At 37.9% G+C, this 14,883-nt stretch overlaps 3 protein-coding genes across 5 annotated transcripts; 1 reads left to right on the forward strand and 2 right to left on the reverse strand.

The window, feature by feature from the left end:
- Nucleotides 1-1,099: 1,099 nt before the first annotated feature.
- mustn1b (musculoskeletal, embryonic nuclear protein 1b) lies at nucleotides 1,100-1,752 on the reverse strand (the record flags this gene model as incomplete). The annotated part of the gene is given in 4 exon segments (XM_079483773.1): nucleotides 1,100-1,120; nucleotides 1,124-1,206; nucleotides 1,424-1,544; nucleotides 1,624-1,752. Coding segments are annotated over 4 exon segments (234 nt in total). The 5' UTR covers nucleotides 1,633-1,752.
- A 1,644-nt stretch (nucleotides 1,753-3,396) lies between these two features.
- On the forward strand, nucleotides 3,397-9,186 carry LOC306909742 (uncharacterized protein). Its single transcript, XM_079483772.1, has 4 exons — nucleotides 3,397-3,794; nucleotides 4,845-4,947; nucleotides 5,049-5,265; nucleotides 7,656-9,186. The coding sequence occupies exons 1-4, from the start codon at nucleotides 3,528-3,530 to the stop codon at nucleotides 7,696-7,698; spliced, it is 630 nt and encodes a 209-aa protein (XP_079339898.1). The 5' UTR covers nucleotides 3,397-3,527; the 3' UTR covers nucleotides 7,699-9,186.
- stimate (STIM activating enhance) lies at nucleotides 5,763-14,336 on the reverse strand. Of its 3 annotated transcripts, none has more exons than XM_079483769.1 (9): nucleotides 13,697-14,311; nucleotides 13,306-13,598; nucleotides 11,255-11,303; nucleotides 10,959-11,054; nucleotides 10,705-10,826; nucleotides 10,264-10,376; nucleotides 9,254-9,331; nucleotides 8,726-8,875; nucleotides 5,763-7,731 (listed from the first exon to the last, which is right to left on the reverse strand). In XM_079483769.1, exons 2-9 carry the CDS (start codon nucleotides 13,472-13,474, stop codon nucleotides 7,615-7,617), a joined length of 894 nt encoding a protein of 297 aa, XP_079339895.1. In that variant the 5' UTR covers nucleotides 13,475-13,598; nucleotides 13,697-14,311; the 3' UTR covers nucleotides 5,763-7,614. The 3 variants fall into 3 exon arrangements, with proteins under 3 accessions (XP_079339895.1, XP_079339896.1, XP_079339897.1); XM_079483770.1 differs by having other exon boundaries at nucleotides 5,797-7,731; nucleotides 14,253-14,336; XM_079483771.1 differs by having other exon boundaries at nucleotides 5,797-7,731; nucleotides 14,273-14,311.
- Nucleotides 14,337-14,883: the final 547 nt, after the last annotated feature.

Below are 14,883 nucleotides of genomic sequence, written 5' to 3' on the forward strand. Positions count from 1 at the left end.
AAAGACGGGGTGTCCGATTTCCGAATTACGCTTGTTCAGCAGTAAGGTGCACAGGACGGCCATTAGTCAGAGCGCTGACGAAAGCGAAAGATGGGGGTAGGGGTGTGTTTGTTTTGGTGATTTGAACATCAACAACAGCTAAGAGAAATTGGACACCCTGTACTGTGTACATAAATAATAATACCATAACAATCCTTCCTGCCATTGAAAGCAGCCCGGGATTATATTTTAAGTGGTAAAATCCTTCCCCACTTTAAACAATCAACATTTTAACAAAATGTTTTTAGTGGTTTATAAATTATTTGTATATAATTTATAAAAATTATATACATTTTATATAATTCCCCCCACAAAGTGAACATTATACCTTATTGTTCTTGGTGCAGGCAGGCAGCATCATCTGGGCAGCCTGTATCATCACTGTATTAAAATGAAGCGCCACCTGTTGGACCGGAAGGTTTGTATGTAGAATTATTATAATACCCCTCTACGACATAGCTTTTACAGGTGTTTTATGCACATATATTCAAAGACAGATGTTTTTGAATTTGGACACTATACAACATTGAGCTGTTGTTTTGTTTATAATTGTTTAAATGTGAACGAGATGTCAGCCACAATGTTAGTGACAATTGTCCTGACAAAACATATCCTATCCTACGTTTCATAAGCAGGGGTGTGCAAATGATGCTATTATAAAGCAACGTAACTGTTTAAAGCATCCATTTTCCATTTCTACTCTACCTTTTCTAATCCGCATTTTATAAACTTACCATTACGTGATGCAATGTTTGCCCTCTTGATTTAAAAACCACATAAAAATGTGTACACAGCTTGACAGAGAAATCATTTGTGGGGACTCAATGACATGACCAAACATGACAGAAAACTGACACAAAGTTCAGAAGGGGTTTGAAGTACTTCATATATAGCAACAGTAAGCAGTATAAAAATACAAATATCCAATTTCACAAATTCATCCACATTAAAGTCAAATCATTTAAGTTGTGAATGCTAAAAACGTCCTATATGCTATTACAGACACATATTTAAAACACAGATAGCAAGAGATTCAATTTGTGCATTACGCATAAAGATCTCATTTGCCAAACACACTTCCTTAGGGAGTTTTGGGCTTTTCAAGTGCCGTCTCACCTCCGGACCGTACACCACTGAATACAGACGGAGCAATCTTACCCATGCGCTCTACACAAGAAAACAAGAGATTTGTTTTATTACTGGTACAATATAAACAATACAATTTACTGCTATCTGATTCAAATAATCATGATTATGATTTTTGTATAAAATGTATAATAGAATAATATATGCACATAAAATATTGGAACATTTACCACAACTGTCTTACAGTCTACATGACTACACGAGAAGTTTTCAAAAATGATCAATGTAGAAGACTCACCACACTCAACCATGACCTCATATGTTTTGCTCTTGACCTCTCCTTTCAGTCCCAGTTTACTGCGGGCTCCTTTCAGGTCCTCCTCTTTAACAACTGGCCGCTTCTTCTTCTTAACCTCTGGCTGATGGACAAAGAAAATGTGAATATAAAAAATTTACTTCATCTGTTGTTCAGCAATACTGAATAAAACATGTGCATACCTGAGACATACTGTGAGGTTGTGGTCTTTTCTCTGGACGGTGGCTTGTTGATTTCTTGTGTACTGCCTCCTCTTTGTGCCCTGTCTCTTATACCAGCTCAAACATCTTACCCCCACCCCTCTTTAATCATGATATAATATTAGCTCTCCAGTATGCGTCAAAAAGCCTAAACTGGGTGCTCCCTCTTTCAGAGCGTGACTACTATGAACAGCTGAACACATTATAAAACAAAACATCCTCCTATTCCTGTTTCACCCCTCCTCTCACTTTATTTTTGTATTTGACATCACCAATACGGTACTGTTATTTGGTTTGGTGTGACACATGTCAAAGATAATAGAACTGACAATGTGTGACAGTGAAAAAGAAAAAGAATATATATATATATATATATATATATATATATATATGTAGTGTTGTAAAGTATTGGAGTAAATGTAATTATTTACTGTACTTGCAGTAAGTTTCTTTTTGGCTACACTGTAAACGATTTCCTTGAGTTGTACGGAGTATTAAAGAAATTAAAAACTTTTACTCTCTACTTGACTACATTTATGAATGAGTATATGTACTCTTTACTCCACTACATTTTTAATGACTAATGCAATTACACATTACTTTTAGCATGGCACCTAACTTTATCTGCAGCAGTTTATTTCTGCTATAGTTGAAGCAAAAATGCCATTTACAGGGCATTGAAGGCACTATTTCTTGTGCATTTTGCCCTTAGTTATTGAAACTTGTAAACATGGCTTCATGCCAATGTGGGTGCATTATCAGATAGTTAACATTGCTGGTGTTTTTTGTGGGAAGAGGGCACGACATGAGGTCGATGAGGTCAAAACCAGCATGTCCAGTGCAAAAAGGCTTTGACTTTTGTAATTTTGTAATCATTTCATTTATCCGTTTTACTGAAGAGAGCTTTTTGAAGGATATTGGTTCCCTTATGAGCCCTTGAGCTTAACTGAGACTTTGGTGTCTGTAATAGACGTAGGCTTTGGTGTCCACCTTGATTTGTTGCAATTTTGAGGTGTTCAGTGGTATATATATATATATATATATATATATATATAAATAAATACAGAGGTGTACATACATATATACTGTATATATACAGTATATTAGGGATGCACAATAATTTATGGGCCTTATCGGTATCGGCCGATAAATGGTCATTTAAAATAATACAATTTTGATAATTATAGACGATAAATCTTAAATTATTTCCTCTGGTTAAACTTCTTCAGGTGCAGGCTGCTCACAGTTAAAATACTGTACAGTACTGTCTTTCTGCCGTGATCATTCAGAATACTTTTCTACATGTGCTTTTTCCGTTTTTAATTTTTAATAAATCTGCAAAGATTTCAAACAAACTTCTTTCACATTGTCATTATGGGGTATTGTTTTAAGTCAGTTGAGGAAAATAATGAATTGAATCCATTTTGGAATAAGGCTGTAACATGACAAAAATGTGGAAAAAGTGAAGCTCTGTGAATACTTTCCGGATACACTGTATATCGGTTATCGGTGTCCAATGGTAAAGAATCATCGGTTATCTTTATCGGCCAAAATTTAATTTCGGTGCATCCCTATTATAACTGACAATGCCTTTGCCACATTATATGAAAAGGGTCATGTTACATCTAAAAAGGCATTGTTGTTGGAAATAGAACTACATATTCATATAACCACATAACAGAATATTAAATCTAAATATTACAACACTACTCTCCGCTGCATATTCATCATTTACACATTACTGACAGCCTTCCAGGAAAAGGAACTAAAAACACCGATGACTCATCCTGCACTACGTATACCGTTGTCCAATCAAATGCTCTTTTGAGAACGTCTCTTCCCCAAAATGATAGCCCCATCTCTTCGCGTAACAACAGCTGTCAGCAATGGGACGTCGATGTGTATTTGGCTGCTCTAATGCACGCACTTTATTCTGTTTCCCAACTGTAAATTGGCTGCGAAGTAAGTGGCTGGAGTTCGTTCATTTCGAAGAGACGGGTGTTCATGTCAACACGCGCCTCTGTGACAGGCATTTTTCTGAAGACTGCTTCACTAATTTAGGGATGTTCGGCGCAGGGATTGTGAAATACCTCACATTGTCGGAAACAGCAATTCCTACTCTGTACACTGTGGGGACTTCCCCTCCAGCACGAGTGAGTATTCACGTTTTCGGAGCAATAACCTAAGCACCCTATTCGCTTCCTCAATAAACGTCATTGCGTTTGCTGTGCACGATTCAACAGTGCATGTTATTCTAAAGGGTTAAATGTGTTTGTTTTAAGGAGTGAATAACAATTAATCAAAATATAAAGTTCTCCATCTCTGAAACGCCCTTTCTTTATGTGTTTTGACGTACATGCGTGGTGACGCAATGAATCACTGAATCGACTTTGAAACGGTTCTTTAGAACAAACCGTTTAATGTTCACTGAAAAGAGTCGGGCTAATATCCAAGTACCAACTCAACTGGAGCATAGACAGTGCTACACCTGCCCTAACACACGATATAATTGTAAAGATGTGCGTTTTAGGCTGTACAAAACTTGTTCCCATTCCCGCAAACACCTTGGCTGCGATCCCGCTGGTTTGAGTTTTTGTATTTTGAGGAAGGAGGAATATCGGAGAGCTCGCGCTTGTGCTAGACATTTTGCACCTGAATGCTTCACAAATTTGAAGCAGTACGAAATTGGATTTTTAGACTTTCTATACCTGGTAGATGTAGATATAACGACAATATACACCATTGGTCCCTCGCCATGTGTAAAGGTAAGCAGTTTTCCCATCGGCTGTCCTTCACTGAATCCTGCGCATCATCGTAGCTTATTTTACTCGCGAAGAACCGCTTCATTGGAAAGGAAATGAGCTCGTATTGACGTATAAAGCGACCAATCACAGCTTGTTTTTTAATCCGTCAAAATAACAACTCCGTTGTTTTGTGACTATCTATTTTAAGAGAATTTGGGCAGAAATAATCATTTGTAATATTTTAACATATTTGTTATTTAGTGAATTATATTTTTCCATGAAGGTAAATAGAAATATCGATCTAATTATGTTTTTTAGAATAAGATTGCCCTCTCACCTAAACACAAACGTATACCAAATAGCACAAGCAAACGAAATATTATGGGATGGGATTAACAACAAAAGTGCTGTAGTTTAAACATTTCCAATGTAGTTATATTCCTTGTGTATGCCCCTCAGCCATTGACACGAGAGGTGGGCTGCCAATGTAATGCACCACTTATGAAGAATGTTTCGGTCCAAGCGGTACTCACCCAAAAGAAGCCAAAAATACGAAGTAAAGGTAACAATTTATTCGCTTAAAAGTTCCTTTTGATACAGTCTACTATTTTCTTGTGTTATGCTTACTGGCCGAATTTTTTGTGGAATGTGTGTGATGATCAGCGATTCAAGTAAGACCTCTCGTGAGACACTGCGCGAGCATCTCCTGCTCCGAAGAGGATTTCAGCGCCAGCCCCGAAGCGCCATCCACATTGAGGCCAGTAAAAAGACCACGAATGCAAGAGTGCACTGCCAAGTCCACCGAAGAGCCATCACAGTGCAAAGAGGAAACAATATACCCTACAGATGTGCCTGATATCATTAAAGAGGATGACATAAAGTAAGTGCACTTGAGTGTCTTAAAAGGAAAGTTGCCCCCATCCTGTATAATTAATCCTGCCACATTTCAAGAGGCAACTTAAATGTGGCATGTTTGCATAAGATTTTAAATTAGGGTTAAAATGATCAGGTTATGATGTTCTTAAAGGAACTTGCCACAAGTTGTTCCAAATTAGTGTAAATGTTTTTGTTCTGATGAAAACAGAAAAATATATTTGGAAGAATGTTTGTAACCAAGCAGTTCTTGGCCAACATTTGACTACCAAGGACAAATTGCTTTATAAATGTCTTCGTTCTGTTGAAAACAAAAGAAGATATTTAGAATAATGTAGGAAAGAATAAAGTTATAGGTCACAATTGATTTCCGTTGTAATTGTCGATGGTGAAGAACTGCTTGGTTACCGACATTCCTCCAAATATCTTTACTGTGTTCTTAAGAACAAATAAATTTACACAGATTTGGAACAAAGTTTTGCCGATTTGGAGTTTTCTTTTTTTGGGTGAGCTAATTGATTGTCACAGAAAAACATTTGGATGGATGTGGCACCTTTATTTTGGGTTGGGATTGATTCCATGTCTGGCATGATAGCAAAGGTGTCACACATAGCTATTTTACATAGTTTATTGAAAAAGCATACATAATGCAAGTTCATAATTAGTCAGTTATTCATAATTGTCTAATACAGTTTATTAAAACCCCTCTTCATTTTAGATTAGGTTTTTCCATACAACCAACACTAACAATAACGCTCAGTAATAAGAGTCAACCCAGAGAGGGAAAGGCATACATTTCAAATCCTTTTCAGTAACCATGAGCAGGCCTGACAAGAGAGCCTGCTTTCAAAAAGCACATTTCCTGTAAAACAAACACAAACACATACTGTACACAAACAATACGACCACTCTTACAGAATTAGTATGTCGAATCAATCAATGCTGAAGCTATCAACTTCCCAATTTCCTTCCTTGCAGTTAAAAGCCAAACATGTACAGTTAAGTATATAACTTCTCCCAAATTTTAAAACAACCTAAAAGCATCTTTCCTATGCTTATTATCTCATTCCCTAAAATAACACCCAAAATAATCTGAGACGCACGTTCTTGATTTTCTAGGATCTGCAGAAATGCAAAGGCATAACCCTGTTAGTATCTGTGCCTTAGAGTAGTAATTAAACCAAATGCTTAAAACAGCAGAAGTGTGTGTCGGGGGTAAGGAAAACATGAAATTGTAATATAGGCTCTCCAGTTTAGTGTTTGATAGTGTTAATGTGATATATTGTTATATAGAGGCATTAAAAGGAAAAGAAAAACATAAAAAACAGCATATCAGTTGACTTCAGCACAGAACGGTCACAATGCATCATCAAACTGTGCAATAGACCACACATCTGTCCTACACCAAAACCTCTACCCTGAAGGCGAGGGGAGACCAATAAAAACTAGAAGTCACAAATACAACAAATAAATACACAAGAGACAAAAGTGGCAAAAATACACAGACACTCAAACATTCAAATGCCGAACAATAAGACATGCATGCTATCACAGTTAAAGGACACAGCGATGTACAGGCAGCTGAAAAAGCCTTCCTGTATTTATGTACCTTGTCATTAAATCATCTCTGTCTAGTGCCTAATGCTTGAAAAAGGCATAGCAAGCGGAGAATACCCAGCTGTATTATATCATCAAGGGGCTTTCAACACTGCTGACAAATCTGTTATTGCCAAAGATTTATCGGCATAATTCCCTAAAAAAAAGGATATACTCTCAAATACGTAGTCTGGAACTGACAATAAGCAACCCTGAGCGTTTTGCCTAGTCAGCATCATCACAATCACATGCAAATGGTTAAAGGTCCTTATCTTGGAAGAAGAATGTCAATGTGTTATTTGTAAAGGTAGATAAACGTATGGAATTCAACACTTATTGAAAGGAATTATTGAAGTTTCTTCTCAGTTCAAAGGCTGGACAGAGGCATAATGCAGATGATCTTGTAGCCACTTGTTTATTATCCAACGGCAAACAACTTAGTCGAAGCAGCACAACGCACAGAATTGTGCATTGAAAAACCCTGACAGGTTGAAATATTGTGTTTCAATTGTTCTTCAACACCAATCATTTGTGACACATTAAAGGTAGCAAAAATTGTTCCGTTACCTATAGACGTTTCTGAATAGCTGCAGGCACCTCTTGGGTATATTCAGGGATACAATTGCAGAAAGATTGTGCATTGCTACTATAGCCCTGTCCTTTTCCCATGATTCATAGTAAAACTGCTCACAATGTCTTACTGGTTTAGATTTAGTAATTATTCCTCCAAAATCCAAATGGCAACTAGAATGATTTAAAATCACACAGGGATACCAAGACGGTGCTTCTTTTTCTTTACAGACTTGAGCCCTGTGATTCTTCGTACATCGTCATCACCATCTGAATCCTCCATCTCGTCATCTGCGGAGAACAGGATCTGAGCAGCAAAGGAGAAAAAGAGAAAATGAGAGCTCAACTAAGCCCATTTTCCCAAGGTGCCGGTGATGTTGATTACATTTCTTACAGCAATTCTCACCGGAAGTGAAATACTCCCATCTTTATTTTACCAGTGCTATTGCCATGTAAAATGGATAACATTCTCCATCAAACCTGACTGAGATCTGACTCTTGGAAAAGATGCAGATGTGTCAGCGTGTTTCTAGTGGACACCTAGAAGTGGCATGTAGATGGAAATACTAAACTTTTTATGATTGAGGATAACGTGTCTTGTAGATATAACCATACATTTTTCAAAGCTTCCTGCTCATATGACTTAACTTGTCTATCACCAGTGACAAAGTTGAAGAGCGAGCTCGTTTAAAGGATATGCATTTATTTACCAGATGTAATTGTTCAAACACAAGCCAGTCAATTATTGAGAACACCTAAGCACAAACCCTCTATTTGTTTTAAGTAATCTGTTTTACATTGAAAATCCTGTGTACCCAGAGGTAATAACCGGATGTGGTAATGTTTTGTGTGCCGGAACGTACAGTATAGAACACTGTAAACGGCACACCCATTTAATTCAATTGTGAACTCGCATGTTTGCTGTGTTAACAAAGACTTCAAATCTAAAGTGTTGGGAGGGTTTATAAAAGCAGTGAGGAAACCCCAATGTTAATCGAGAAAGAGTTTCAACAGAGAAGTAAAAGCGTGTTTACCAAAAGACGTCCAAATCTGGATTCAAATCCAAATCAAAAGAAGTGTTGTATTAAAATAGTTTTACACGTTCCAAATGTCATAATTTGTGTTACTTTGATTTATTAAATGAATGAGTTTTATTCATATTCCCATAGAAATGTGAAATTGACATGGTTTTTTTTTGGCAGCTGCAATGTGTCCATCATAAATATGATTTAGACTTGTGGTGTTACAGAGTAAAAATCATCTAATGGCTGTTACATGAAATCAAATCAAGCGCAACTTACTTCTGATTCAGAATCATCGTGTGACAGAGCTCGTCTGTAGCGGACTTTACTGTTTCCACGAGGATCATCTTCTGCCTCCCTCTCCTCCAGTTTGGCTTTTGTTCTGCCCTTCTTCATTAGAAAGTTATCTACTACCCAGAACATCAGAGCCTGGATATAGCCCAACACACACAGCGATTACTCTACAGCATGTAACTACATATTGTACAGTTTAACTGTAACATAGACTGAAACAAGCATCAGGTCATTTATCTGCATAAAAGAAATGCAGAATGTTTAACATTTTAAGCTGCATTGCATAACTTCTCTATATCGCCATCCCTTTTAGAAACTTAAAATTGCACATCAAATGAACATTTCCCACAAACTTTTTCTAGGTAAGGAGACTGATTTTTTATTTACGGATTGCAACTTTAAAATGTTATCTTTGTAAATAAATCATGTACTTCCTTTTTCATCAATGGATGGAGTTATTATATACAGTTTGTTAACTAACATGAGTATGTCTTTAACTAGATGGTCACTTACGTTCACAAAAAACGGGACGATTAGCATGACAATCGCTAGTTCCAGATGAGGGTTTGTTATAGGGTTGAGCGTAGCCAGCTGTTAAACACACAGAGCAATCACATACACCATCTAAAAGACTGACATTCATCATAAAGTGGCAGTGTCCGAAAGCCCTAAAATGCTGCCTTCGGAGGCAGCATTTCAAGGTAGGAAGGCATCAATGCACGTCTGAATCCAATGTTTGCTTTACTTCCTGTCTTCTGAGATACCACTAGGTAGGTTTTTGAAGGCAGCGTAGATGTATCCTTCGCTGCCTTCAATGTCCCACAATTCTATGAGTGAGCACACACGGGGAATGTGATTGGTCGAGCAGGGTCAAGTTAAAAAAAATAGTGGCTATCAAGAAATTGCTATTGTAGATTTCAAATATTCTATTAGTGATCACAAAGGTGCCCTCTGATTTTATATCGAGCAGACGGTGCCTATGAAGGCTGTCCGAATGGGTTTCTCGGAGGTGCCTTCATGCCTAAACTCTGCCTCCGAAGTCATTGCACCATGAGACAGCGAGGCAACAAGTCAGCTGCCTAAGCTTTCAGATGCAGCCAGTATATTTGACATGAAACAGACCAATTTAAAACATATATCAATGCTTGTACACGATTAAAGGAATAGTTCACCCAAAAAATGAAAATTCTCTCATCATTTACTCCCCTCCCCTTGTCATTTCAAACATTTATGACTTTTTTCTTCCACAGAAGATATTTTGAAGGCGGCTATTAACCGGCACTCATAGACTTTCATTGGTTTTGTGTCCATACAATGAATTTGAATGGGTGTCAGCCCTGTTCGGTTACCAACTTTCTTCAAAATATTTTCTTTTGTGTTCTGCGGAAGAAAGTCATACAGTTTTGAAATGATAAGAGGGTGAGTAAATTATTACAGAGCTTTCAATTAGAAAAAAGTAAACAAATACTTTCTTCCAAACATTTTAAGTTTATAGCATGAATGAGAAACAACATCTGACTAACCTTCTTCCACTGTGGGATGAGGAGGACCAGCATGATCATGACTTTCTCAAACATCATGATGATGATATAGAGCGCACACTGACCCACCCAGGCACTGCACTGTACTGGCTCACCTACACATTACACAGAATACATACATGCATTACATTTACATTTAGCAGACACTTAACCAAAGCGACTTGCATCATACGTTCAGTGAATTTTAACATTCATTCTATAATAATAGACTTGGGTTTAATGAAAAGGCAGAAATGGTAAACTAAGAGAGAGCTCATGAGGCTGGTATGTTTGATAGCTGTATCGTTCAATGCTTATATTATCACACAATCGTGTTTTCAAAACAGCTGGTGGATTAAAAAATAAAAATAGCTTGCGATTTGTTTTTTCAATCCAATTGATTATAAATATATGTACAAATGTCAGTTTTTTTTATCCCTGTACCATATTCTCCAAAACGCAGAGAGTCCCACTGCCTCCACTCGACCACAGCACTAACAGCCTTCACGCCACCATAGATGACCAACATGCCCAGTGTTGCATCCAACAGGAAGTTGATAAGGTATCTATGGAAACAGCATGAGGAATTATGTTACTGGGCACAGCCTATCACAGGTATGTAAATCAGACATGTACCACAATAGGGAAGTACAACAATGTGCGGGGGGAAACGCTGACAAAGACGCACACACACTCACAGCGAACATGGGTCCTCCTCTGTGAGGTCAGACAGGTAGACATTGGCAAAGTGAATGAACAGCATCCCTATGGCCTGTTTGGAGGTGTCCAAAAACCTGAGAGAGGTGGAGGGGATTGGTGAGAGGGAGGGAGACCTGTTTAGAACTCACCTCCAGTGAGTTTTCCCCTTAGAAAAAGCAAATGGGCTTTAGAGGGCTGCTGAGGTCAGGGAGGTGCAGCATTGACCGTGCATGTGTTCCAATGAGTTTGTATAAAAGTATATAATGCTTACTAATGAAACAAAATGGCGCTTTACCAGATTCTCCAGGGTCTCCGTTCGTGCTTGGGCTCCCTGAAGCGTTTCACTGTGGAGAAACAGAAGCTTTCAGATCGTTGCAGTAGAACAGAAGTCATCAATAACGTCTACCACATGGTTACAGTGCTGATGGTAAAAAAATGCTTTATGAACTTTAAAAGGGTTGACAAATGAAACAAAACATGACAATTTTAAAAGGGGAAGAGATAAGAGGAACTGCATAATTATGAGTTTAAAAAAACATCCTACACTCGCACAAAACAAAACCTCATGTAACGCAATACATATGTGTACTGGTCATCAATAATTGATATGTTTATGAGCAGTGCTTTAAAGCCGCACTATACTGTATGGCCTAAAGACATCAATAAAGAGCTGGTCATCGCTAACAACTTCATTTATATCAAAAGTCAAAATGACATTTTATTTAAAGCAGGGTGCAAAATGCACAACAGGGTTAACATAATACACTGCCTGCAGTGTTGTTTTTGAGGAAGAGGTGAGAACTGCTGCTTTCTGAGCTGTTGAATCCGCTGGTGTGGCCGCCCTGGTCGCCAAACGTGACCCAATGGCTCACAGAAATAAAGGACAGCCTGTCTGTCACAATGACTGTTTGTTTGTAGAGCTATTAACTATGTGCCCCTGAACACCATCTCCTACAATTACAGCTTGCATAACCAGTAAGGGAAGAGAGTCTTCTTGCTTACCCAGTTTTTAAAGGAGTGTTCTGTGTTCAATACAAAAATCTCTACCAAACCAAAAGAGCTCTTACAGTAATGCCATTATGCTGTCGATATAGCAACTTCTATTCAAACACCATTAAAATGAATGTCCAGCTTTTCTTTTAGACATTTGTATCCACTCCATTGAGTAGGTCTGTCCTGCAGCGTATGTTATCTCACATCATTGAGAAAAATGTGAGCAAGCCAGCAAAGTAAACCAACTAGTAAGGATGCAAAATACCAAAGAACCCCTACTATATTTTTTACAAATGCTGTATGATAGATTTCCTGTAGCTCAGTGGTAACAACTAAGCCACAACTTGGCTAGTAACGCCAAGATCATGGGTTCAATCCCAGGGGATTGCATCTAGTCAGAAACAAATGTAAAATATGATGCAATGTAAATCGCTTTGGATAAAAGTGTCTGCCATATGCATACATGTAAATGATAGATGCTTTATAATGTTGTCAAGTCAAAACTTCCCCAAGTAAACACTCTGATCAAGTACAGATACTTCACTTCTGGGTTTAAACACTACCAAGCAGATCTCGTCCCCCATTTACTGCAATATAGGGAAAACAAAAACTATGGGAGTCAATGGGGGATGAGATCTGCTCAGTCACTGACATTTAGGGGTGGGTGGAATGATCAAAAATCTATTTCACAGAAGAGAGCAATTTTATTTCATCGTAACAATATATCTCACCGTAACAATCTCCCATTATAATTCTACATCTTATATACCTCATTTTTCTTAATTCATTTAATTTATTTATTTCAGTTCCTTTAAATGCTCACCGTAGTTAAAATGCTTTTACCCAGGGCTAAGCAATAAGCACAGAAATGTGAAATGTGACCCTATCACACTTCATCTTTATCCAGACGTTCTTCTTCCATGTTTCACAAAGTTCATAACTCATCTTTGGTTATTTATTAACATTGCATACCTCTGCCACATTAAATTGGCTCAGGGTTAAAACTATATCAAATTCAATTATAATTTAACCCTGGGTTACAAAACAAGATTAACCTCAATTGTATTGTCAGTGTAGTGGGAATATCTAAACCAGGGTAAACTATAAACCGTAATTCAGGATAACCCAGGGTTGAACATTAAATATGGTTTCCAGAACAGGGTTAAAACTAAACTGTTGAACCAATATAGTGAGAATAACTAAACCAGGGCAAAGTACGAACAACAAAACAACACATACAGGACATCCCAGGGATATAAGATATCCATGTTTAGTGACTTTTAAATGTGACAGGCCCATTGGTTTTTATGAAAACCAAACACGTATGGTGATTGTTTGAATCCTTATACTTACACATAAGGGTACTGAAGGCCACTACTCCCAGCAGGCCCTGCAAGAAGATTCCAAATGAGTCCATGAAATCCCCGTTGGAGCAGCCCCGGGTATCGGCATCAGTGGGGGAGGAGTTGGATGTTGGAGGAAACTGACCCCGGGATAACACACTGACCCCAACCGCCGCCATTGCGCAGCAGTTACTGAATCCAAACTCGAACCCACAGAAATTTCAGCAGCTCTCTCAGACGTGACGATACGCAGACGATGACACACCTATCGGCTGATCATAACTACAGAGTCTGCCGCCGAGCCTACAGTTACATTAAGAGTCACAGTGAATGAAGCGCAAATACATCGTATTTCATAATAAAACCCGATGGAAATATCTTGCCATCCAGTTGTTAGCTACCTAATATCGGTCAGCAGGTTGTGCAGTACAGACATCATCTTTAGCATCGAGCAGACATGCTACAGATTGATGCGTTTAGCGCGAGTTGACTATTGATGCGCTGAATACTACAACACACACGTTGTCGTGGTAACATTCATCGGTTAGATACAATGTAATGCGTCGATTGACTAGCCAGTGGACTACAAAAATAAAGATCTGTGGAAAAGTTATAGCAGATAAACAGTCCACATTACTGCATCCAAAGTCAATAACACTTCATAAAGCGTTTAAAACCTTAAAGACTCGTTTTAATTGGATGAGAAATGCACACGGATAGAATAATAAGATAGTGGGTTCAGATAGATGATATTATAGTTTCTTATTTATAGCGAGAGTCTGTACAGACGCTTTTGCTAGCAAACCAACTCGTGAACGTCGTCCCGCAGACGCCGATCTCTCAAGAGAAAAGTTCCCGATAAACAAACCAGATGTGATGTTTTGCGTCTTATCTCGCCTCACGCGGATCTGACAAGGCAAAATATTAACCATAAAGGAAGAACTCTTCCGTGCTCACTCGATTCAAGTGCCGCTTACGCTCATTTACGCGACCGTTTACTGCGTCATCACTGTGTCGAGGATTACAAGTGCATGCTGGGATATGTAGTTTTGCACTCGTACACATTTGTACTAGTATGGAAGCCCGTTTCCGCCAGGGTTGGGAATTTTTTTAAATTAGTAACTCATAATTATTACTTAGTATCTCATAATAATGACATAGTTTCTCATTATTTTGAGATACTAAGTCGAAATTTCGACTGAGTAACTCATAATAATGACTTATCTCAAAATAATGAGTTGTACTAGTAAGTGAAATTCTTCTACTGAATGTTTTATTTCATCTACAGACATTGTTTTATTTACAGTAACCTGGTGAAAAAAACATTGATCCCTGCCAAAAAACAATTTAATGGTTATAACGGGAATTGTATTAGGTTTAATGGTGTCTACTTGTATGTGATTGGTTCTATTGGGGATTTTGAAATGATGCCTAGCACACACTACAAAATGTTTTTTAATGATTTCAATGGAAAAGCTAATGGTTCTTGGTATTTTATTGGAATCCAGAATTTCTGTAATGTTTTTTTTATTTAGCAGGGAGGTGTAAACTTTATTCAGCTTTGTGCGCATTGTATAAACAATACAAT

Source organism: Barbatula barbatula (assembly GCF_947034865.1).
Source record: "Barbatula barbatula genome assembly, chromosome: 20".
Taxonomy (NCBI): Eukaryota; Metazoa; Chordata; class Actinopteri; order Cypriniformes; family Nemacheilidae; genus Barbatula; species Barbatula barbatula.

Excerpts from the sequence above, each read along its gene's own strand:
- LOC306909742 (XM_079483772.1), top strand. The coding sequence starts at position 3,528 with ATGGGACGTCGATGTGTATTTGGCTGCTCTAATGCACGCACTTTATTC. Across the intron at positions 3,795-4,844 it reads GGACTTCCCCTCCAGCACGA|CCATTGACACGAGAGGTGGG; the intron begins GTGAGTATTCAC and ends TATGCCCCTCAG. Across the intron at positions 4,948-5,048 it reads GCCAAAAATACGAAGTAAAG|CGATTCAAGTAAGACCTCTC; the intron begins GTAACAATTTAT and ends TGTGATGATCAG.
- stimate (XM_079483769.1), bottom strand. The coding sequence starts at position 13,474 with ATGGCGGCGGTTGGGGTCAGTGTGTTATCCCGGGGTCAGTTTCCTCCA. Across the intron at positions 11,304-13,305 it reads GGCCTTCAGTACCCTTATGT|TGAAACGCTTCAGGGAGCCC; the intron begins GTAAGTATAAGG and ends GTTTCTCCACAG. Across the intron at positions 10,827-10,958 it reads GAGGAGGACCCATGTTCGCT|ATACCTTATCAACTTCCTGT; the intron begins GTGAGTGTGTGT and ends CTGTTTCCATAG.